At 46.0% G+C, this 23081-nt stretch overlaps 1 protein-coding gene across 1 annotated transcript in view; it reads left to right on the top strand.

The window, feature by feature from the left end:
* The window catches only part of LOC124619568 (RNA-binding protein Musashi homolog Rbp6), a 1335315-nt gene that overhangs the window by 1278630 nt on the left and 33604 nt on the right, over positions 1–23081 (top strand). Inside the window, exons 11-12 of the mRNA XM_047146061.1 lie at positions 15004–15069; positions 20347–20552. Of these exons, the coding sequence (XP_047002017.1) occupies positions 15004–15069; positions 20347–20552 (272 nt within the window). The remainder of the gene's footprint in view (positions 1–15003; positions 15070–20346; positions 20553–23081) is intronic.

The raw sequence follows: 23081 nt of genomic DNA, 5'->3' as shown, positions 1-23081 counted from the left end.
CCGCAACTGGTATAGTAAATTTTTTCACTTAGAGATCATCGAATCTACTAATATGGTTACATTACATTTATTTAGTCTTCAAAAGAATATTAAAATTAGAGGGTAATTTTTTGCACCGTGAGCAAACAGTCAGGAATGATCGATAGGATACGGAACAAAAAGGGTCTTATGAACGTATGTCCGGAAATGCATGGTTTCCACGCTAGCGACCATTTATTCGATCTTGCACTGTTGCAGAGACTGTGGTCTAAGACGCGCTGTACCATGCAGTCACAGTTACAATATGTGCTGAAAATGGTTTCCATGTGTCTCAACGCATGCGTGTACGCTTAGTAGCATGTTCTGTCTCACACGTTCACAAAGGCCAGGCTGCACCCGAACAGTGTCAAAGGCAGCATGAATATGCTGTTTCATTGTCTCCACACTTGGAATGGGCTCAGCATACACGTTACTTTTCAGATGGCCCCATAACCAGAAATCGCACGGATTGAGATCCGGTGAACGAGCAGGCCATGCAGCTAGACCCCCTCCTCCGATCCATCGACCAGCGAACACACGACTGAGATGCGTTCGGACGTTAATGGCGGAGTGGGCTGGAGCACCATCATGTAGCAGCCACAGGCCCCTACGAATCATCAATGGCACTTCTTCCAGCAGGGGAGGCAAAGTCACCCGCAAGAAACGCCCATAGTTTCGGCCTGTTAGGCGACGTGGAAGTAAGGCTGGCCACAAAATACGGTCGCCAATTATCCCGGCCCACGCATTCCGGCTGCACCGATGCTGATGATTCGCTGTCACCGTATTGTGGGGGTTCTGCATACTATCCCACAGATGACTTTTATGAAAGCTGAAGATACCACTCCGCGTAAAACTGGCCTCATCGGTGAATAGGATGGATGACACAAATCCGGAAATCGCGCTTGCCTGATGAAGAAACCAGTGACAAAACTGCTCCCGATGTGGAAAGTCTGTCGTTCGTGAGCGCTGCACATGGTGAAAGTGATCAGGGAGGCAACAATTGTCATGGAGAATGCACCGCACGATCATCTGGGTTACCCCGTAATGGCGGGCCAACTACCTGGTGCTGACAGGGCGGTCGCTTTCCACAACGTTAATCACATTTTACTCCAAGTCTTTCGTCCGAACATTTCGGGAACGCTCTTAATCATTTCCTGCTTCCTGAAACGACCCTGTCTCAGACAAATGGCGAAAAACTGTTGCAAACATTGAATGCTGTGGTTGTTGTTAGCGGGGATAGGTCTCCTGATACAACCTTGCTGTCCACTGCCTGTTGCCATTTGCCGTTCCGTATGTGAACACCATGTCGGTAAGCTCTCGATTCGAATACGGAACCATTGTGTACAACGCTGTATCACATCCACTGTAAAGTGAGTCAGCAAGAGAGGTGAATCGGACACATTACCAAAGACAGAAAAGGGCTCTAGGGCATGACGTATGAGGAACAGTACCACACTCTAGGAGGAAACCATACGTACTGTAACTGTGGCTACATGGAACAGCGCGTAATAGACCGCAGTCTCTGTAGCAAAGTATGATTGAATAAAGGGTCTCTAGCACGAATCCATTTTCGGACATAGGTGCATTAGAACTTTTTTTTCATTATCCTCTCATCGATCAATCCCTAGAGTTTATACACGGTGGAAAAAATCACCCGTACGTTGAAATTATCGGTAATATATGTAAAGAGAACTGCAATGACTAATGACTACGAAATATATATCAGTTCCAACAAGGCTGTTCTTTTACATTTGGGACGCTTTAATCAAACGCTTAACGAAACTGTAAGGAGTTTAGGTGAAAAGCAGCTTCATTCGCCATTTGGAGTTCTAAATTGATAGAAATGAAGAAATTACAGCTGTAGAGTACCCGATTGCTGTCAGTACTGCACTCGAACTGAAAACGGGATACTGCTTCCGCTTAGCATGTTATGATGACTATTAATTGTGATCTGTGCAGCTTTGTATTCAACTAAAGCACCAGGGGTTAAATTTGTGACCCCTGGAATTACACGTGAAATTAGTTATAGGAAGGCCGAATGGAAGTCTTATGTTTGCTGAGTGAAACCTGGTAAGCGAAGGAGATCGCATCTCAAGAATCTCACACGATGTTGTGGATACTGCCCCTTTGTTTACAGGCATCTTATTTAGTAAGTCATCCCGCAAAAAAGATCGAATGAATTCATAGACGTGGCGCTTTGCGTGTAACCCGACTATATTACCGATACGCAGGGATCTGAAATGCATTAAAAAGAAAGTCGTTCATTTCTTCATGAACAGTAGAAATGTGTACTGCTTCTATCGTGTACACATACGGACCGTTAGCTCAAGGTTGGATAGATTAAATCTCGTATGGAGGAATAAACCAGTCCGTACGCAAATCGAACAGGAACGGCGACGGTCCGTAGGTGGATAGAAATGAATTAACAATTTGGTCTTCGATTTTATTTTTCATATTTTCAATCTATTGAAGTATTCGACGAAACATAAATATTTGATTATGGTGTAGTTTGGCACATTTTCCGCTGACAGAAACGTAATTAGACACATCAGGAGAAACACAATTTTTGTTCGCGTTGCTCAAAATACCGGTCAGTGCTGCCCGCTGAGCATGAATAAGATTTCGAAAATCCGCTTAGAACTGCAGATGCTTGATTCCAACGCAAAAGGCACGGTTCTTGCGGGACGTCCAATGAGGATTGCGTTCCGAGGCATAATGATTTGAGTGAATACGCTGATGGCAGAATCAGCTACAGTCGTCGTACTATTAAATAGTCAACTTGCAGGCTTGGGTAAATCCAGAGCTGCTGCTTAACTGTCTTTGGAGGGTCCGTATGGGGAGGTGTTTTCCGAGAATGTTCCACTATGGCGTTTGCTTTTTCTTCACGGCTAGTTTCTGTGCACCATAAAAGTGTCATTTTCTCTTTTGCCGTTCTGTTTCACAGCATGTTCTCTATACAGAATCTGCCCAATGAAAGCAACATTCTTCTATAACGGTGAGTGCTTTTAGTTGGAATGATAAATTTTTCTGTCGTTTTTAAATACATTACTATCCTAATCTTCACTGACAATTCGCCTGCAACCTTTACTTTCCTTCTTCTACTTTTTTACATCTATTTTTTCGTAATAGTAGTATCTTTTCTTCTTACTTTTTCTGTAAGTCTTTTCTTCGCCAGAATTCTACGAACCGGACGGATCCGATTTTATTGCTCTTTCTGTTTGTATGCTTAGTGTGTTACCAGGAGGAATTTTGAAAGCTAAGGTAGTTGTGTTGCACCGTAGGGAAATAATGTAACACGTGGAAGAAACAAATCCAACACTGCTTTTATCTTGTGCAGGTTATGGTGTCTCTAGAACTATCATTCTAGGATTTTATTACAATCTGATGAACATGGATCGTTTCGCGTATCTTGAGTTCCTTGTTTGAAACTCGTTATGTAGAAATAAACATATTTCTATAGATTCATCCCGCTGTTTATCGTTTGCTCTTTCCATACTTTTTACTTTGGGACGATGGATTATTAACATCCAATTACTGCCACGCTTAAAGCACTGTCGGGAGACTGCGTTGGTACAGCAACTTAAATTTTCAAACGAACGCCTCTTCTAATATCGTTTCCATGGTACTCATCTGCTGATTTGTGAGCCTCCATCATTGTTGTACCGCCATTATTACCTTGACAGAAATACAGACATACCCAGACATGTCATAGTGATCATCCGCATGCTGTTGTTTTTCAGTTTCTTCTCCTGAAACGATAGCACGAAATTTTCCGTTTGCTTGCTAATTTTTAAATCCCAAATAATTCTTTTGTTATTGTCTTCTTTTCGTATTTTTGTGAGTGATGGTACAGTAACGTTTTCAAACTGGTTCACACCGATGTGAGAATCTGATATCAACAGAAATGTTTCCAGTCGGTTCGATTTTAAAAATTTGGTTTACTGCCTGTTCTATAATAAATAGGAGGAATAGTTTAAGATACAAAATTAAAGGACAAGTAACTGTGTATTCCAATTCCTCCTGATGTTATGTCTTCTTTATCAATTTTGTATCAAAGCAGGGAAATATTATTCGAGTAGAATCCTCCTGGCGGACTCGAAACTATGAATAATTTGTGTCCGTCGGACACGCTGGGTTGTCTGAGTCCGTTTCATGGGCAAGTTGGAGCTTCGTTCTACCAATGTCTCCCTCAATTTACCCCACTAAGAGGCTGATATTCTGGTCTGGTGGAAAAATACGGTGGTGATTCAAAAAGTCAACCAATAAATTCTCTCGGGAACAAACGTCATTTCGCAAGCAGCTAAACTGATATTGTATGGTATAGCACGGCTACTGACCACATTTCAAAATAGTCACCATGCTTTTATTGCACACAACTTACTCAGCCTCCAACTGATGATACGTTGAATAATTGCATGTGAATTGTCGCGGTATTCCTGGTGGAAGGTACTGGATTGTCCTCCATAAAGTCCCTGTTCGGAACCCAGTGATTCCCATCTCTTCCTACCATTCGAGAGACATTTGTGTGGGAAGTGATTCAGGACTGTTAGAGTCGATTGATACACCACACTGATATGAATGCACCTTTTTGTAACGGCATCTTGCTTAGTATGCTGATAAGGTGTTTGGATGAACATGGTGATAATGAAACGCCTTGACAGACGAAAAGTATCTGTCGGACCAGGTCTATCACCTAGACGCTGCACAACGGCAAACGTCTTGACCAAGTGACAGAGTGGCGTGGCTCAAAGTCCACTACCTCATTCCTACTTTCCCAACTTCATAGAGGCTCCCCACTAGAAATTAAGGTGGAGTAGTGCTATAATACAGGTTGATCGACTAAGCTGTTAACCTCAACTATTTCGACCACCGTTAAACACACAGAAACAAGGTTTTCGACCTTTAATTATAAGCAGAAGGCGTATTTTTCCATATGGTCAATACTGGTAACGTTTTTTACGCCAAGACAGTGAAACAATCACGTTTTTGTGTAAACTGAAGTGTACAGTTTCTTTGGTGGCACTTGTAAACCCTTGTAAATAAAACAAGAATGACAGGACACTTGTAAATTATTGTGACGAAGCTGTTTTGCTGAAAGAGTGGTAAGGGGGAAGCAGGCTGGCTCTGAGCACTATGCGACTTAACTTCTGAGGTCATCAGTAGCCTAGAACTTAGAACTAATTAAACCTAACTAACCTAAGGACATCACACACATCCATGCCCGAGGCAGGATTCGAACCTGCGACTGTAGCGGTCGCTCGGTTCTAGACTGTAACGCCTAGAACCGCACGGCCACTCCGGCCGGCCGGGGAAGCAGGGTCTAAATATCAAGAACAAGGCTCCTAGCAAACACAGATTTGACTGGCGCTGGCGTGTAAACATCTAGCGATGGAGCACAAATTATACTATACTGTCAGTCCTGGTCTCCGTATTTAACATATCACACGCCTGTTTTTGGAAAAAAAAGGTTGATAACAATGACAAGTGTCGTAGCAGAACACTACAGGTTTTCACTACACTAAGTGATGTTAAGGACAGCGACCGCTACGGTCGCAGGTTCGAATCCTGCCTCGGGCATGTGTGTGTGTGATGTCCTTAGGTTAGTTAGGTTTAATTAGTTCTAAGTTGTAGGCGACTGATGACCTCAGAAGTTAAGTCGCATAGTGCTCAGAGCCATTTGAACCATTTTTTTTTTTTTTTTTTGTTAAGGACAGTATTTAGTTCCATCAGAAAATGTCGATTATGCCTATCAGTAGAACAATAATTTATGAGGATAGACAATCCAGAGACATCATTTATCGAGGGACAGTCCCTGTGGTATTGTGGCTATCATAACTGGCCAATTTAATTCCTGATGTCCGTCTAAAGTTTTCTTGCGGAGGGGAAAATTCTGATTATAAGGTTCACTAAGCACTGTGCAGCAAAGGAGACAGTGCTAGGATAAATCAGCAGCAATAGCGGCTCTCGAGCGCCTGAAGTAGCATCAAATCAAAAGGCATGCAACAGATTTAGAACCAACAAAATTTGTTTATTTCATACTCGAAAATGTTTTCTGTACCTTCAGAGTTCTAAAATTTGTGGATACTGACAGCTTTGAAGACTGAGTCAGTATAACAGTTACCAGCATAACCTCCTGTACAATGACGTTCTTCCACGAGAGAGCATGTTAAAAATGGTTCAAATGGCTCTGAGCACTATGGGACTTAACTTCTGAGGTATCAGTCCCCTAGAACTTAGAACTACTTAAACCTAACTAACCTAAGGACATCAGACACATCCATGCCCGAGGCAAGATTCGAACCTGCGACCGTAGCGGTCGCGTGGTTCCGGACTGTAGCGCCTAGAACCGCTCGGCCACTCAAAGCCGGCGGAGCGTGTTGGCTGACCTGTGGAATCATCAAAGCAGGTTTTCTTCTCACAGTTCAGTAGTAGAGGTGTGCGCACTCGCACACCCTTCGGATGGGCTCGAGAGGTAACAAAATTTGTTTGTTTACTTTTCGGAAACCTTGTGAACACTGGTGGAATTTGTGGAGGTTAACAGTTCAGGAGACTCGGCAGGTATAATTGTGACCAGCGTAACTGCCTGTGCAATGAAGTTGCTCCACGTGAGAACGCGTTAGCCGACCCTTAGAATCACCACTGTGGCTTTGCTTCTGGCAGTCAAGTAGCCGCGTAGATAGGGGCGCGCGCACTCACACACGTGCCGAAATGGGCCCGGCGAGCACGGGGCGGTGGTGGCGGGCGACATTCCGAGCTCGCAGCCACCAACGTGTCCTGCGCTGGGTTCTAGGCTTCGCGGGCTACGGATACTTCCCTCCCCCCCAAAGCGCGGCCGCGGGCGAGCGCGCCGCCGCCCCCACCCCCGCCGCCGCCCCCGCGCAGCCCGCCGCGGCGCCGGCCTTCTACGACTACTCGGCGGCGGCGGCGGCGGCCGCGGCGCAGCAGCACCACCACCAGCAGCAGCACCACCACCACCAGCACCACCAGCAGGTGCCGCAGCACCAGCCGCAGCAGGCGCCGCACGGCCGCGAGCTGCCGGCCGGCGTGCAGCACCGCGCCGCCACACGTAAGCACAGTAGTGGGGCCCCGACAGTCCCAGTACGAGTGCCCGCTCCCGGCCCAGACCGCCTGCGCGCGCGCTGCCTCGCAGGTACGTGGCACGCCTCCCGGTCTCTCCTCGCGCTCTCTGCGTCTGTCTTCATCACTCTCTTCTACCTCCGAGCCCTACTCGTGGTTGTCGCTTTGTAGTTTGTCCGATGCCGACTCCCTTAGGATTCTCGTTGTCTCACATCCTCGCCGAACAGGTTGCCATCGTCGTTTCCGAGGACAGACCTCTGTCACTTACAGTCTGGAAACAGCGTCGCTAGATTTCTCCTTGCAGCTCAGTGCGCCAGTCTCGAAGTAAGTCTAAGTACGTCTCGCTGATATACAGGTAATATGTAACCCATATATCCATACGTACAATTAACTTTTATTCTTAGCACCCTTGCAGCACCTAAATCTCTGCTACTACGCTTCGCTGGTAGAATGTAGAGCCATTTATTTACACGGCGAAGCCACAATAGCGGCTTTCTTGCCCTCCCACGTACTTTTCGAGCGGCTCAGCTTCACTTTGCTGGCTCACCTTCCCACAGGAGAGCACTGGGTGACTGGGAATTACTAAAATGTAGACTTTCACGGCCGGAAATATCATGTCCATTATAATTATCCGGGCCGTTATGCCGTGGTCGGTTGATGAATTCCGTGTCAGTTCCCAACGTTTCGTCTCCGACTGCGGGAGACATCTTCAAGGGGGCCCGTAGCTCGATGGAAGGTCCAACACACCCACTGGCTCGCTACTGACAGTGAGTAGCGAGCCAGTGGGTGTGTTGGATCTTCCATGGAGCTACGAGCCCCCTTGAAGATGTCTCCCGCAGTCGGAGACGAAACGTTGGGAATTGACACGGAATTCATCAACCGACCACGGCATAACAGCCCGGATAATTATAATGGACATGACTGGGAATTGACAGGAACGTGGTCCTACCACAAGTCTAAGAGGACGTGGTAGCTAGCTATGTCACAAAGTAGCACTGGGTGTAGTCGTGAGCTAAAGAAGCTTATTTTGCCTGTACACTCTAAAATTGGGCACAGGGAAGGTAGCAGTGAGTGTGAATAGGTTTCGAGCATGTGTCCGAAACTTTAGGCGATTTGCAGTGGTCAGACAAAGGGCAATAGCAGGGACAGTGTGCGACATGACGATCCAAACTGTAGCATCATTGCCAGACGGAGTGGCCGGGCGGTTCTAGGCGCTACAGTCTGGAACGGCGCGACCGCTACGATCGCAGGTTCGAATCCTGCCTCGGGCATGGATGTGTGTGATGTCCTTAGGTTAGTTAGGTTTAAGTAGTTCTAAGCTCTAGTGGACTGATGACCTCAGAAGTTAAGTCCCATAGTGCTCAGAGCCATTTGAACCATTTCCTTTTGTAGCATCACTACACAACATCTGTTCAAATGTTTCAAATGGCTCTGAGCACTATGGGACTTAACTTCTGATGTCATCAGTCCCCTAAAACTTAGAACTACTTAAACCTAACTAACCTAATGACAGCACACACATCCATGCCCGAGGTAGGATTCGAACCTGCGACAGTAGCGGTCGCGCGGTTCCAGACTGTAGCGCCTAGAACCGCTCGGCCACTCCGGCCGGCCACAACATCTGTCCGTAGAACAAATTTAGCGTTGGTTTTCGTATGGTTTAAGTACGCTAAATATACATAGCTGTAGTGTTATTTGTGGGTAGCATAAATCGGCGATAGTTTTCCGGGTGTATGTTTTGTACTGGGAGGATCATAACCGTAAGCAGTGGCCCAGCTTGGCGCCTACTACACCATTGTCAGTTATCAGGTTAGGCAGCGACTTGGCCATGAGGCGTGGGATGAAGAGAGCATGCTTGTCATACTGCTAAGTATTCCCTGTTTCTGTCTATGCAAAATGCATTATGCAGCCGCCTTCTTATCTGCACACCATTGCCCTTTATTTACACGGCGAAGCCACAATAGCGGCATTCTTGCCCTCCCACCAACTTTTCGAGCGGCTCAGCTTCACTGTGCTGGCTCACCTCCCCACAGGAGAGCACTGGGTGATTGGGAATTGACAGGCACGTGGTCCTACCACAAGTCTAAGGGGACGTGGTAGCTAGCTATGTCACAAAGCAGCACTGGGTGTAGTCGTGAGCTAAAGAAGCTTATTTTGCCTGTACACTCTAAAAGTTCCACATGTGAAAAAGTGGACACAGGGAAGGGAGCAGTGTGTGTCAATAGGTTTTGAACATGTGTCCGAAACATTAGGCGATTTAAGACAAAGGGAAGTAGCAGGGGCAGTGTGGCACATGACGATCCAAACTGTAGCATCATTACACAACATCTGTCCGTAGAACAAATTTAGCGTTGGTTTTCGTATTGTTTAAGTACGCTGAATATACCGGGTGATAAAAAAGTCAGTATAAATTTGAAAACTGAATTAATCACGGAATAATGTAGATAGAGAGGTACAAATTGACTCACATGATTGGAATGACATGGGGTTTTATTAGAACCAAACAAACACAAACGTTCAAAAAATGTCCTACAGATGGCGCTTCATCGGATGAGAATAGCAATAATTAGCGTAACAAAGTAAGACAAAGCAAAGATGATGTTTTTTACAGGAAATGCTCAATATGTCCACCATCATTCCTGAACAATAGCTGTAGTCGAGGAATAATGTTGTGAACAGCACTGTAAAGCATGTCCGGAGTTATGGTGAGGCATTGTTGTCTTGCACTATCCCTAGAGATGTCGGTCGGTCACGATACACTTGCGACTTCAGGTAACCCCAAAGCCAATAATCGCACGGACTGAGATCTGGGGACCTGGGAGGCCAAGCATGACGAAAGTGGCGGCTGAGCATACGATCACGACCAAACGACGCGCGCAAGAGATCTTTCACGCCTCTAGCAAACGGAATGGAGCGCCATCCTGCATAAACATCTTACGTTCCAGCAGGTTTTTATCAGCCAAGCTGGGGATGATGCGATTCTGTAACATATCGGCGTACCTCTCACGCGTCACGGTAGCATTTTTGCTGTCCAGCGCCATCTGTCGGACATTTTGTGAACTTTTTTTTTTTTTTTGTTCTAATAAAACCCCATGTCATTCCAAGCATGTGTGTCAATTTTTACCTCTCTATCTACATTATTACTTGGTTTATTAAGTTTTCAAATTTATACTGGCTTTTTCATCGCCCTGTCCTTAGCTGTAGTGTTATTTGTGGGTAGCATGAATCATACGATAGTTTTCCGGGTGTATATTTTGTACTGGGAGGGTCGGAAATGTGACCAGTGGCCCAGCTTGGCACGTACCACACCACTGTCAATTATCAAGTTAGGCAGCGACTTGGCCATGAGGCGTCTGATAAAGAGAGCATGCTTATCATACTGCTAAGTATTCCCTGTTTCTGTCTATACAGAATGCAGTATGCAGCCGCCTTCTTATCTGAAAACCACTGCAGCATTTATTGTCTTCTGCAAGCTGAGCAAAATTTATTCACCCCTCTCTCAAGCACCATATCCGAGTGAAGACTACACATATCGACAGTCCACATGTAGAACAGCAATAACTTTTCTTTTTACGTAGAAAGACAACTTCTGAAACATTTAATGAATGGCGCAGAGTACCAGATTAAGGTTTCAGGCATCTGGTAGCATGTAGCACTTACCCCTTACCCAAGATCAATAACGTGCTCCTGTGCAGTGGTGCTTAGCTCAGAAGTAGCCGATTCGAATCCTGGTGGTGGCAGAAATTTTTATGGATTGTATTTGACTGACAAGGGAAGAAGAGGTAATAGTGTACAGCTACTGGAGACCAGGTATTGCATCCGTGTACTGGATTAAATTCCAAAGCTCTCCACAGTCTCTCATGGAGTGAGTTTATGAGCTATGGGAATGTAAGCTGGGCGGTTCCCTTATTGGTCTTCCAGAGGAGTAGATTGTGTACAAGCACCAGTTTCACCCCCCTCTCAGCCTAACGATACAAACATAATACTGCACTGTACAAGGTTACAGATCAGAATCCAATAACAGCAAGCCACTTCCACGAACCACTTTCCGGGAAAAGCAATACAGGATTCCTGCATCTTTCCCAAAAACCACTTTCTGAGCTTAGGACTGCCTGTGATAATGAGTAAACTGATAATATGTAATGGGTATGTAACTACTGTATATCTGATTTCTTTAGCTGAGGTTATCACCACTTGGTAGGGTCAAAGTGGTCGACCCAGATGTAACCAGTCTGGACTGTGCTGGCCAGTAAAGGGAGGAAAATTAGTTGGTTGTGGTTCCTTGTTACCACACTTCATTCTGACGTTTTCATTTAGGTCACAAACCTCTGCACGACAGACCATGGGGAAAGATCGTGTGACACCGTTACAGATGCCAAGTCTATTCAAAGAAAACATTTTGCCATGGTGTTGAATCATGTGGAGTAACGAATACACTACAACCAGATTTCACCCTCTCCTCTTTCGCTGTCATGGTCGTTGACAACACTGGCTTGCATTCAGCAGAGTCAACCAGAAACACATTCAGGAATGATTAATACCAGTGTGCACCTAGTTAGGCTCGCCACGAGGCACGTGAAGCGGTCCGCTATTATCTCTCAATGTATGACGACATGCTACTTAGATAAGCTCATAACACCAATGGAAAAGTGTTGTCTTCTAAGATATTACAAATGAACCTTTGCTTGTTATTCACCTGTTTTCAGCTGCTGTTTCATAAGAGCTACAGTGTATTAGTAACCGCTCGAATGTGCTGCTTTCATTTATATTAACTAAGACAACATTTATCCCTAGTGAAGAAGTATCATCTTCGGATATGTTAGTTCTTGTGAGTCTAATGGATAGGCTGAGAGACAAAACGAACACCCACACAATTAACTAAATATGCAAAATGCATGTGATGAGATATAATCACAAGAGATCTTTTTATCTCAATGAAGGACTGCAAATTATATTACATAACATTTGCAACTAATTTAATTTACTCCTATGATGTAAAGATTTATGGAAAAAATAAATTTTAAGAGCTAGGATCCTGACACAATGGTTTTGTGCTATTTGGATATTAATTTTGCTCCATGTACGCGAAAATAAAAACCAGCAATAACATATATTGCCTCTCCCTTAAATTGTTCTCACTTTGATATCTTGCGTTCTTTATGAAACGCTTAGGACCTATAAATTTATTTGGACAACCCATAGATAAATTATTGCTTTTTGTTATGTTTTAACCCCTTCTACTTTCTAAGGACGCCTCATTCAACGTTCAACCAGTCTGTTTTATTTCTAACAAATTTCAGAACTAAATTCCCTTCCGCAGGTGACTTAGAAGTTAAGCCTGCACCAGTCATACTGCACATTAGGAACACCACCATGGAAACTAATACACCATTCCTGTACCTGTTATTTGTAAATACGCAAAGCCACTCATTTAGACATAATTGTTGTACATTCACGGTATGTAAACCTGTGAGTAGTGCGAAATTCATTCTGATGTTATAAGCGTGTTAACTTCAAGTAAAATTGAAACCACTGATGATGGCAGCTTGTTCTCAAAACGCATACTACGCATACTAAGGGTGTCTTTGGCATAAAACCTGATGCATAGAAAAGAAATGCCATTTCTTATCGAAAATTTGTGTCTAGTTAGAGATCTGTCTTGTAATTAGTTTAAAGGGTCATTTCACGTCATCTTTCGGTGGGAAGCAGCAAAGGATATAGCCAAGAGAATTAACTAATTATTTTTGGGTTAACCGTAGAATAAGTTTATTGGTAATCTGGCAGGCAATAATTCTTCAAATGCAAGGTGAATATCCCGTCTCTCTTATTCAGGGTTTAGGAATATGCTTTGTAGGCCTTCTTTCCATTCGGTGAGAAAGATGTTTATAGGATATATGTCGAACAACTCCTCTTCCTGCTCTACGAAGGACGAATACGTGGCCTTTTTTGCCGTGTCTTGAACTTTTAGGAATGTAAGTATTCGAGTGGTGAAGTAACAATGAAATGCATGCAACAATATTTTTATTCAAACCTCTCGTATAAACATTCCTCTAAAATCACGTCAATCTGCATTCACATATGGCCCAACTTCTTCACATAAATCTCCGTGAACTCGTCTGGGTACTTTTGGTGTAAGCCACATTTCAGTTTTGAGTTTAATGCTTGCACAAACAGATTCACTTCTTCTAACAATTTTACTACATTTTCAGTCTGTTGCATTGTGTTGTGAGTGATTTCTTGTCTGATAAATCTTTAATTGAATTTGTAGGGGGAGAGGTGGAAGTACATCTGAATGTACGAAGGGGGAGAGGTGGAAGTACATGTGAATGTACGGACGAAGGAATATGTGAATGCAGGTGGAGGCCACTTCAGCTTCATCAGCAGGAACACCACCATGGAAACTAATACACCATTCTTGAACCTGTTATTTGTAAATACGCAAAGCCACTCATTTAGACATAATTGTTGTACATTCACGGTAGGCCTTGCACATAACTTGCGAAACTTCGATGTTTCGTATAAGCTTCAAGATGTTGAAACAAGATTTTTCCATAAACGGCGATGCTTAAAGGGATGAAGATACTGCTCTATAGCTTACTCTCATAAAATGTGTTCTCTGCTGATAATTTTCTAAGTACACGTGACGTAGTGTATGCTGTTCTCGCGTTCAAACAGCTGATGCACAGTCAGGCAGCGTGCAACCGTATTGTTCTGGGCCAGCAGCCACTGACAGGGCTGGTCCGCACACACACAGAACACGTGTGCAGCAACTCTCTTGTTGGCTATGCTACTTTTATTATGTAAACTGAAGGTGGAGGGGGAGAAAGGAAAGGGAAGGCACTATTGATGTCAGCTGCATCGCAACTTTAAGCGGAATCAGTGGCGACGAGTGAAAATGTGTGGCAGACTGGGGGATTTGCTACTGGGATCTCCTGCTTACTGAGCTGCGCTATCCGCACACAGTGTTTATGGAAATTGCGCTGTCTACCTTGGCACGCCTGTTGGCCGACCCACATTCCCATCTGGGACTGCCTATACACAGCCTCTGTCCGTGCCCTCCATTCTCGCTACTTTCAGCTTCCTGCAGGAGGTCAAACATAATTGTGTACCCCTGAAGGTGGTAGATTCATTGCCTGTCAAGGCAAATCACTTATATGATTGACACGGCGGGTAGATTACACTATTAGTGCCAGCCTGCGGGCGAGTTGACGGGTGACGTGGGTGCCCATAAGCCGTGGGGCAGGCTCAGGACAGGGAATGAGATCACATCGTGTGGCAGTTTTGAATCCATTGTTGTTTCATTCTTCTGATTCGTCAAAATAAGTTTGCTTTGAGTAACCTTGCAGTAAAACTCTTGCACCTTTACGTGGTAATTATTGCCCAAAAACCTGGTTTCGACACCTTGCAATTTTGGACCTTGGACCGTTTGTGGGAAAGTGTTCTCGTTACACGCAGTGTAAGGCAAATGTATGCATCATACTCTTTAAGCTTTCTTCTTGTGAGAGCAAAAGTTGCGCGACTGCTACGGTCGCAGGTTCGAATCCTGCCTCGGGCATGGATGTGTGTGATGTCCTTAGGTTAGTTAGGTTTAAGTAGTTCTAAGTTCTAGGGGACTTATGACCACGGTTGTTGAGTCCCATAGTGCTCAGAGCCATTTGAACCAGAGCAAAAGTTGAGTCATCAGTTACCCAAGTGGACAGCCCCCTCGCCCAACAGTGAAAGAGAAGTGAAAGGCAACAGAGCGCTTTGGCGGTGAAAAGAATAGCTGGTGGTTTGCCGGCAACCTGAGAGTGCGTGTGTGTGTGTGTTTGTTTGCGCGCCCCCTGCCGCCCTCCACAGCACCGCTGGCACCTGTCGCCTCGCGCTCCCGCTGCTCTGGGGCTCACGTCTGCTCTTGTGTGCTTTCAGTGGACCTGACAAACGGCCAGCTGACACCCAACAACAACACACCGCTGCTCACTCAGGCTCTGTCGGGTAAGTCTGGGCTAACTCTTCAGAATGCGCTCCATAGCCAGGCTGTAGCCCAAATTTTAAGGACAACCCCATGCTGTATTATAATTGTGCGGGCAGGAATAACTGGAAGGTATGTTAGTAGACAACAAAACTACAGCGCCTTGGGGGGGGGGGGGGGGGGAGGGGGGGGACCTCAGTGAAGTAAACTAGAGGTAGTTTAAGAAGCAGCATCAAAATTATAGATATCTATTATAGTTATCATTTGAACAACTAGTTTAAAAAGTAGTCCATCTTAGTAGTCTATGTAATTAGATATACATGTATGAGGGGCGTTCAATATGTGATGCAATACCTTTTTTCTCCTTAACCAGTTTCAGTTGAAAAAAATGCGAATTTTTTTTGGGACATCGTGGAATATTCCCGCTTCAGCCCCTGTAGTTCACGAAATTCCGATAGGTGGAAGTACAATACGTAGCCTTCGAAATGGCATCTGTAACGGAGGTGCGTTCCAAGCAGAAGGCTCTCATTGAGTTTCTTTTGGCCGAAAACCAGAGCACCGCAGATATTCATGGGTGCTTGCAGAATGTCTACGGAGACCTGGCAGTGAACAAAAGCACGGTGAGTCGTTGGGCGAGGCGCCTGTCATCATCGCAAAAAAGGTCGCGCAACCGTTTACGATCTTTTACGTCCCGGCCAGCAGCACACAGCTGTAACTCCTGCAATATTGGAAGAGGCGGACACACTAATTCGAGGTGATGGACAGATCACAACCGGACACCTCGCCGCTCTAACTGCACGTCCCTGTTGCTAGTGCTGACACACTCTTCCAGCTATTGGAGTACTCAAAGATGTTTGCCCGGTGGGTTCCTCGCCCCCTAACAGAAGATCATAAACAGCAACGATGGACCATCTGTGCGGAATTTGCTTGAGCGTTACAATTTTTTGTCGAACATCGGCACGGGCGATGAAACATGGGTTCATCACTTCGAACCGGAAACGAAACGGCAATTGAGGGATTGGCGCCGCACCACTTCTCCTCCAAAGTATAAGTCCAAACCCGCACTCTGAGCCGGTAAAGTCAAGGCGATGATCTTCTGGGACTTGAAGGGGTAATTCTGTTTGATGTCAGCTTCAGTGGTGCAACGATGAAGTGTATTGTGCTACGCCCAAGGAACTGAAGAAACGACTTCAGCATGTTTGTTGGCACAAAAATACAAACGAACTTCTCCTTCTCCGTGACAACGCAAGGCCTCACACAAGTCTGCTCAACCTAGAGGAGTTCGCAAAACTTCATTGGACTGTTCCTCAGCCACCTGACAGCCTGGGTCTGGCCCCTTCAGACTTTCATATTTTTGGTCCAATGAAGAAAGCACTCCGTGGGAAGCAGTACGGGGATGGTGGAGATTATTGGTGCAACAAGACTTTGGCTGTGACGTCGGCCACCACAGTGGTACTATGCGGGCATACAGGCCCTTCCAGTAGTAAGGTGGCGTAAGGCCGTCGCATTGAATGGAGATGCCGGCCGGAGTGGCCGAGCGGTTCTAGGCGCTACATGGATGTGTGATGTCCTTAGGTTAGTTAGGTTTAACTAGTTCTAAGTTCTAGAGGACTGATGACCTCAGATGTTAAGTCCCATGGTGCTCAGAGCCATTTGAACCATTTTTTTGAATGGAGATTATGTTAAAAGATAGGGTTTTGTAGCCAAAAAGAGTGGGGAATAATATGGTGCCTTGGAATCCTAGATAAAACCACCTCTTTCAGAAAAAAATGTGTTGCCTTAATGAGTGAAGTAGATGTTTCCAGAATTTTCTCATTCTGGAAACATCCCCCAGGCTATGGCTACGCCATGTCCCCGCAATATACTTTCTTTCAGGAGTGCTAGTTCCGAAGGGTCGCAGGAGAGATTCTGTAAAGTTTAGAAGGTAGGAGGCGAGGTACTGGCAGAAGTAGAGCTGTGAAGACGGGGCGTGAGTCGTGCTTGGGTAGCTCAGTTGGTAGAGCACTTGCCCGCGAAAGGCAAAGGTCCCGAGTTGGAGTCTCGGTCAGGCACACAGTTTTAATCTGCCAGGAAATATCATATCAGCGCACACTCCGCTGCAGAGTGAAAATCTCATTCTGGAAACATCCCCCAGGCTGTGGCTAAGCCATGTCTCCGCAATATCCTGTCTTTCAGGAGTGCTAGTTCTGCAAGGTTCGCAGGAGAGCTTCTGTAAAGTTTGGAAGGTAGGAGACGAGATACTGGCAGAAGTAGAGCTGTGAAGACGGGGCGTGAGTCGTGCTTGGGTAGCTCAGTTGGTAGAGCACTTGCCCGCGAAAGGCAAAGGTCCCGAGTTGGAGTCTCGGTCCGGCACACAGTTTTAATCTGCCAGGAACTTTCATATCAGCGCACACTCCGCTGCAGAGTGAAAATCTCATTCTACAAAGACTTTCTGTCCCCTGCATTTAATTAAGTATTGTGAAAAATAAAAATTCACTGTTTAGAATAGCAAGGTGTCCAGTCAGGTATAAATATTGAACAAGTATCTAGATTTGGGCGATTTGACTCCTGAAGGCATTTCCAGCGATTATGGCGCTCCGGGACGCATTATTTTCCAGTATTTATTGCTCTCAGCGTAGCCTGTTATCTATATGACAAAACTGCCCTGGCAGCTAAAGCGGGCTTTATGCGGCTGGCTACACGCCTACCACTACCAAACATGTAACGTTATTTTGTGTACGTATTCATGGCAACGCCTCGATGTTACCACAGCTCTGTAAACGCCTATTGTTTTCAGTTGCCTATTTTCCGTTATGGAGGCTACGTTTTCCGCTTCACAGCTGAAATCTGTTCGCTGTACGGGCTCTCCTTTCGCCATATGAAATACGGCGGTTAGCCCTTGGTGTTCAAAGCTATTTCTGCGTATCCAGGCTGTGATACATCGCTTTACGATTTAGGGTGAACCAGAACTCCACCGAAAAACTTTCAGAGGTGGCAGGATGCAACAAGACAAGAAAAAACTGTCTAGAAAATATGGGCTCTAAAATGCATAACGTAACAGTTACGATACTGCGAAACAAATCTCTTCTATGGCGAGCTCTATGCTTTCCACAGTTTGGGAGGAGAAAGCATGGACCTAAACAAGAAAATACCGCCGACCGCTGTGGCCGAGCGGATCTAGGCACTTCAGTCCGGAAACGCACTGCTGCTACGGTCGCAGGTTCGAATCCTGCCTCGGGCATGGATGTGTGTGATTTCCTTAGGTTAGTTAGGTTTAACTAGTTTAAGTCTAGGGGACTGATGAACCCGGTGTTAAGTCCCATAGAGCTTAAAGCCATTTGATTTGAAGAAAAAATAACTAGTAAACTAGTGCTCTTAAAGGCGTTCCTTAAGAGCTAGGAGCACTGGTTCAGTAGAAGAGATGTGTTTCACTATAGCGAAGGAGATCAAGTGCTCATATCTGTTAAGGAATGCATTTTAGAATCCGTTTACTGGACATATTTTTCTTGTTTTCGTTCGTGCTACCACCACCGGAAGTTTGTCAGTGGAGTTCAGGTTCGCCCTGTTTTTAGTGTTCTTGACGTAGCCTAGAGGCTAGTCTTGTGTATGCCAAGCTGGCTGTATCTGTCCTGAGAGTAATGCATTGTTATTCACAAGTACCTCCGGTGTTTCAGAAGACGACTGCGTGAGAAATAAGAAACATGCAGAAAAATGTCATCTGTACAAGATTTGACTGATAATACGCGCCATGGCTAAGTTGCAGACCATACCACTAGGGGGTAGGGGTGTCAAAAGACGTAGACAAATCATCCGCTACATATCACCAAGACATACAGACCCTGGAGGGACATACGAATAACGCTGCACTAATCTACACTACTGGCCATTAAAATTGCTACACCAAGAAGAAATGCAGATGACAAACGGGTATTCATTGGACAAATATATCATACTAGAACTGATATGTGATTACATTTTCACGCAGTTTGGGTGCATAGATCCTGAGAAATCAGTACGCAGAGCTTGGATGGCGTGTAGAGGTACAGCTGCCCATGCAGCTTCAACACGATACCACAGTTCATCAAGAGTAGTGACTGGCGTACTGTGACGAGCCAGTTGCTCGACCACCATTGACCAGACGTCTTCAGTTAGTGAGAGATCTGGAGAATGTGCTGGCCAGGGCAGCAGTCGAACATTTTCTGTATCCAGAAAGGCCCGTACAGAACCTGCAACATGCGGTCGTGCATTAACCTGCTGAAATGTAGAGCTTCGCAGGGACCGAATGAAGGGTAGAGCCACGGGTCGTAACACATCTGAAATGTAACGTCCACTGTTCAAAGTGCCGTCAATGCGAACAAGAGGTGACCGAGACGTGTAAGCAATGGCACCCCATACCATCACGCCGGGTGATACGCCAGTATGGCGATAGCGAATACACGCTTTCAATGTGCGTTCACCGCGATGTTGCCAAACACGGATGCGACCAACACGATGCTGTAAACAGAACCTGGATTCATCCGAAAAAAAAGCGACTTTTGCCATTCGTGCACCCATGTTCGTCGTTGAGTACACCATCGCAGGCGCTCCTGTCTGTGATGCAGCGTCAAGGGTAACCGCAGCCACGATACTACAAACGTCGTCGAACTGTTCGTGCAGATGGTTGTCGTCTTGCAAACGTCCCTATCTATTGACTAAGGGATCGAGACGTGGCTGCACGATCCGTTACAGCCATGCGGATAAGATGCCTGTCATCTCGACTGCTAGTGATACGAGGCCTTTGGGATCCAGCACGGCGTTCCGTATTACCCTCCTGAACCCACCGATTCCATATTCTACTAACAGTCATTGGATCTCGACCAACGCGAGCAGCAATGTCGCGATACGATAAACCGCAATCGCGAGAGGCTACAATCCCACCTTTATGAAAGTCGGAAACATGTTGGTACGATTTTCTCCTCCTTACACGAGGCATCACAACAACGTTTCACCAGGCAACGCCGGTCCACTGCTGTTTGTGTATGAGAAATTGGTTGGAAACTTTCCTCGTGTCAGCACGTTGTAGGTGTCGCCACCGGCGCCAACCTTGTGTGAAAGCCCTGAAAAGCTAATCATTTGCATATCACAACATCTTCTTCCTGTCGGTTAAATTCGCGTCTGTAGCACGTCATCTTCGTGGTGTAGCAATTGTAATGGCCCGTAGTGTATTTTATTTAGAGTTCTCGACATGGCGTAGTGGCTACTCGGCCTTGCTGTGTGTGTGTGTGTGTGTGTGTGTGTGTAAGTCAGTGCTGAGCCTTAAGGCCCGCCTCCTGTGCCCGCAGTGATGAACAACTACCAGGCCGCGGCGGCAGCTGCGGCGCAGGGCTTCGGCCCTCCGGCGTCGCCGCACGCGGCGCATGCGCACCAGGGCTCGCGGCCCGCGCCCTTCCCGCCCGCCAACAGCCCGGGACCCATCGACATGTACAGCTCCAGCGACGGATACGTGCAGGCCGCTAGCCCACAGCCCTCCGGCTTCCCGGCCATCGCCGTAAGTACTCGCGCGGTCGCCGCAGCGACCAGTCTGCTCACCAGCCTTCCCAGCTGCCGTTAACGCCAAGTCACTTTCACTTACGGTAACACAGGGATTGGGGACGTGAGGTGACCTCCCAAATACTACGCCACGGAGCAACTTTTGACGCCAAGTACTCTTGAAGTCGCTGCAGTAAAATCAATAACACTGGCAACTTGGGTCGTGTATCGTTACTTCCAAACAACAGTCCCAACCATTGCTGAAATCCTGGAGAAGGGTAACAAACTCTTTAATGTTGTTTCGAATACAAGTCGCAGTGGCTAGATATTAAGCATCCAGAACAAACATTCAGTCACCTCCACAAGACATTATACTTACACGGTGCAACACTGCCTCTTGCATTGAAATTTTTTTTTCTTCTCGAATGGGTCAACTAAGGACGAGGACTCAATTTCAATTCCTCATTTACAGGGTGAAAAGTATTTAAACCGACAAACTCTGTGAGGTTGTAGGGGACATCAAAACAAATATTTTTCCCTAATGTCATTTTTCCCTATGAGGAATATTTAAACCGGTAGAGAAAGACTTCTCTGGCGGCAAATTAAGTAAACCAACAAACACTTTTCCATTTTTGTATGACCAAGAGACACCTTAACACAGGGCTTCCCAATGTGTGGTCCGCGAACCCCTTAGGGGTCCGCCGGCTCTTTCTAGGGGGTCCGCGGTCGCCCTTCACCAAATCGTGTAAAATAATGAGTAAAATTATTGAATAAAAATGTGAAAATCAAATTCATCACTATTCTTTTTTCGTACTTCAGGTCGTATTCCCAAGCAGCCTTTGCGGTTCCTAAGTGGGAACGCATACACAGTTTATTGCCGAAGAATAAGGCTTCTCTGATCGAGTGTTTCGCAACAATACGGGGGTCGTTTGTGCGCCGGCTCACGTCGGTAGATGCGCTGAAACCTTTGACGCATGCGCGGAGCGAGCTTTGTGAACCAATCACAGTGCTCTCTGGCACGTATGCGGTCCCAGGCATCATTAAATGTTAAACTTGCTTTGTCAGTGCACTACCTATTTCATAAGTCGATTTTTGACCTTCAAGTTGTTTTCATTCATCTCTAAACCAAAGACTATTGATACTTCGGGGGGGGGGGGGGGGGAGGGGGGGGGGTTTATTGGGAACATTGGTTTCACTCTGTAATTTGAAGTTACTGTGCTCTTGACTGACTAGGGGTCCGCCATGGATTTTCGACTGAAGAAGGGGTCCACCAGCTGAAGAGGTTGAGAAGCCCTGCCTTAACACAACCCAATTTCAATTACAGTAGATTTTCAAAAATGCCTCCATTGACACGGAAACAAAGGTTACACCGTCGGATCATGTTCTGTCTGACACGGGCAAAAACTCCAGCAGTATCCTGAATTGTTCCTGCTGCTGCTACTATCCGGGCAACCAGATCCTCTTCTGATGCAACAGGGGTTGCGTAAACAAGGTTGCGCATCTCTCCCCACACAAAAAAGTCCAGAGGAGACATATCTGGTGATCGAGCAGACCATGGTACAGGACCACCTCTGCCAATCCACGTTTCTGGAAACCGTCGGTCCTGGAGTCGACGCACACGACGACTGAAATGTGCCGGCGTCCCGTCATGTTGGAACCACATGCGTTGTCTTGAAGGGAGCGGGACGTCTTCCAGCAATTTTGGCAATGCTCTGGCGAGAAAATTGTAATAGTGCCTGCCATTTAATGGCCTAGGTAACAGATACGGCCCAATTAAACAGTCCCAACAACACCGACCCACACATTAACGAAGAACCGCACTTGATGAGAGCTAGTAACTGTGGCATGTGAGTTAACCTCACTCCAAACATGAGAATTGTGCATGTTGAAGACTCCATCACGCCCGAACGTTGCTTCGTCGGTAAACAACACAGAGGATGGAAATGTAGGATGCATTTCACACTGTTCCAGGTACGACTGCGAAAACTGTGCTCTGTGTGGATAATCAATTGGTTCCAGGTTGTGGGCACGCTGTAAGTGAAATGGACGAAACAATTGCTCTCGAAGGACTGTTCTGACATTCGACTGATTCGTCCCCATGTTACGTGCAATTGCACGAGTGCTGATTGAAGGATCCCGCTCCACATGCTGCAAGACAGCTTCCTCAAACTGCAGCGTTCTTACCATGCGACGGCGTCCCTGTCCAGGTAATTTGCTAAATGACCCGGTCTCACGCAGACGTTGGTACACAGCAGCAAAGGTCGTATGATGCAGGATACGGCGATTAGGATATTGTTGTTGATAAACGTGCTGTGCAGCTCGTCCGTTGTGGTGCACTACGTATTACGCACCAAACATATCAGCGTACTCACTCCACGTGTATCGCTTCATTAGTAAGAGATAATGCACTACTACACTGGTGGATAGCAGTTGCCTACAACTGAAGAGCGTAATACGCCCTCTAACAACTGAAGAGCGTAATACGATCTCCACCGCTTTAAATAACCCTCATAGGAAAAAATGACATTAGGGAAAATTATTTGTTTTG

This window comes from Schistocerca americana, chromosome 1 (genome assembly GCF_021461395.2).
Source record: "Schistocerca americana isolate TAMUIC-IGC-003095 chromosome 1, iqSchAmer2.1, whole genome shotgun sequence".
NCBI classification, from domain to species: Eukaryota; Metazoa; Arthropoda; class Insecta; order Orthoptera; family Acrididae; genus Schistocerca; species Schistocerca americana.
Note: the sequence above shows the minus strand (reverse complement) of the source record. Positions and strands in the feature narration are given on the sequence as shown.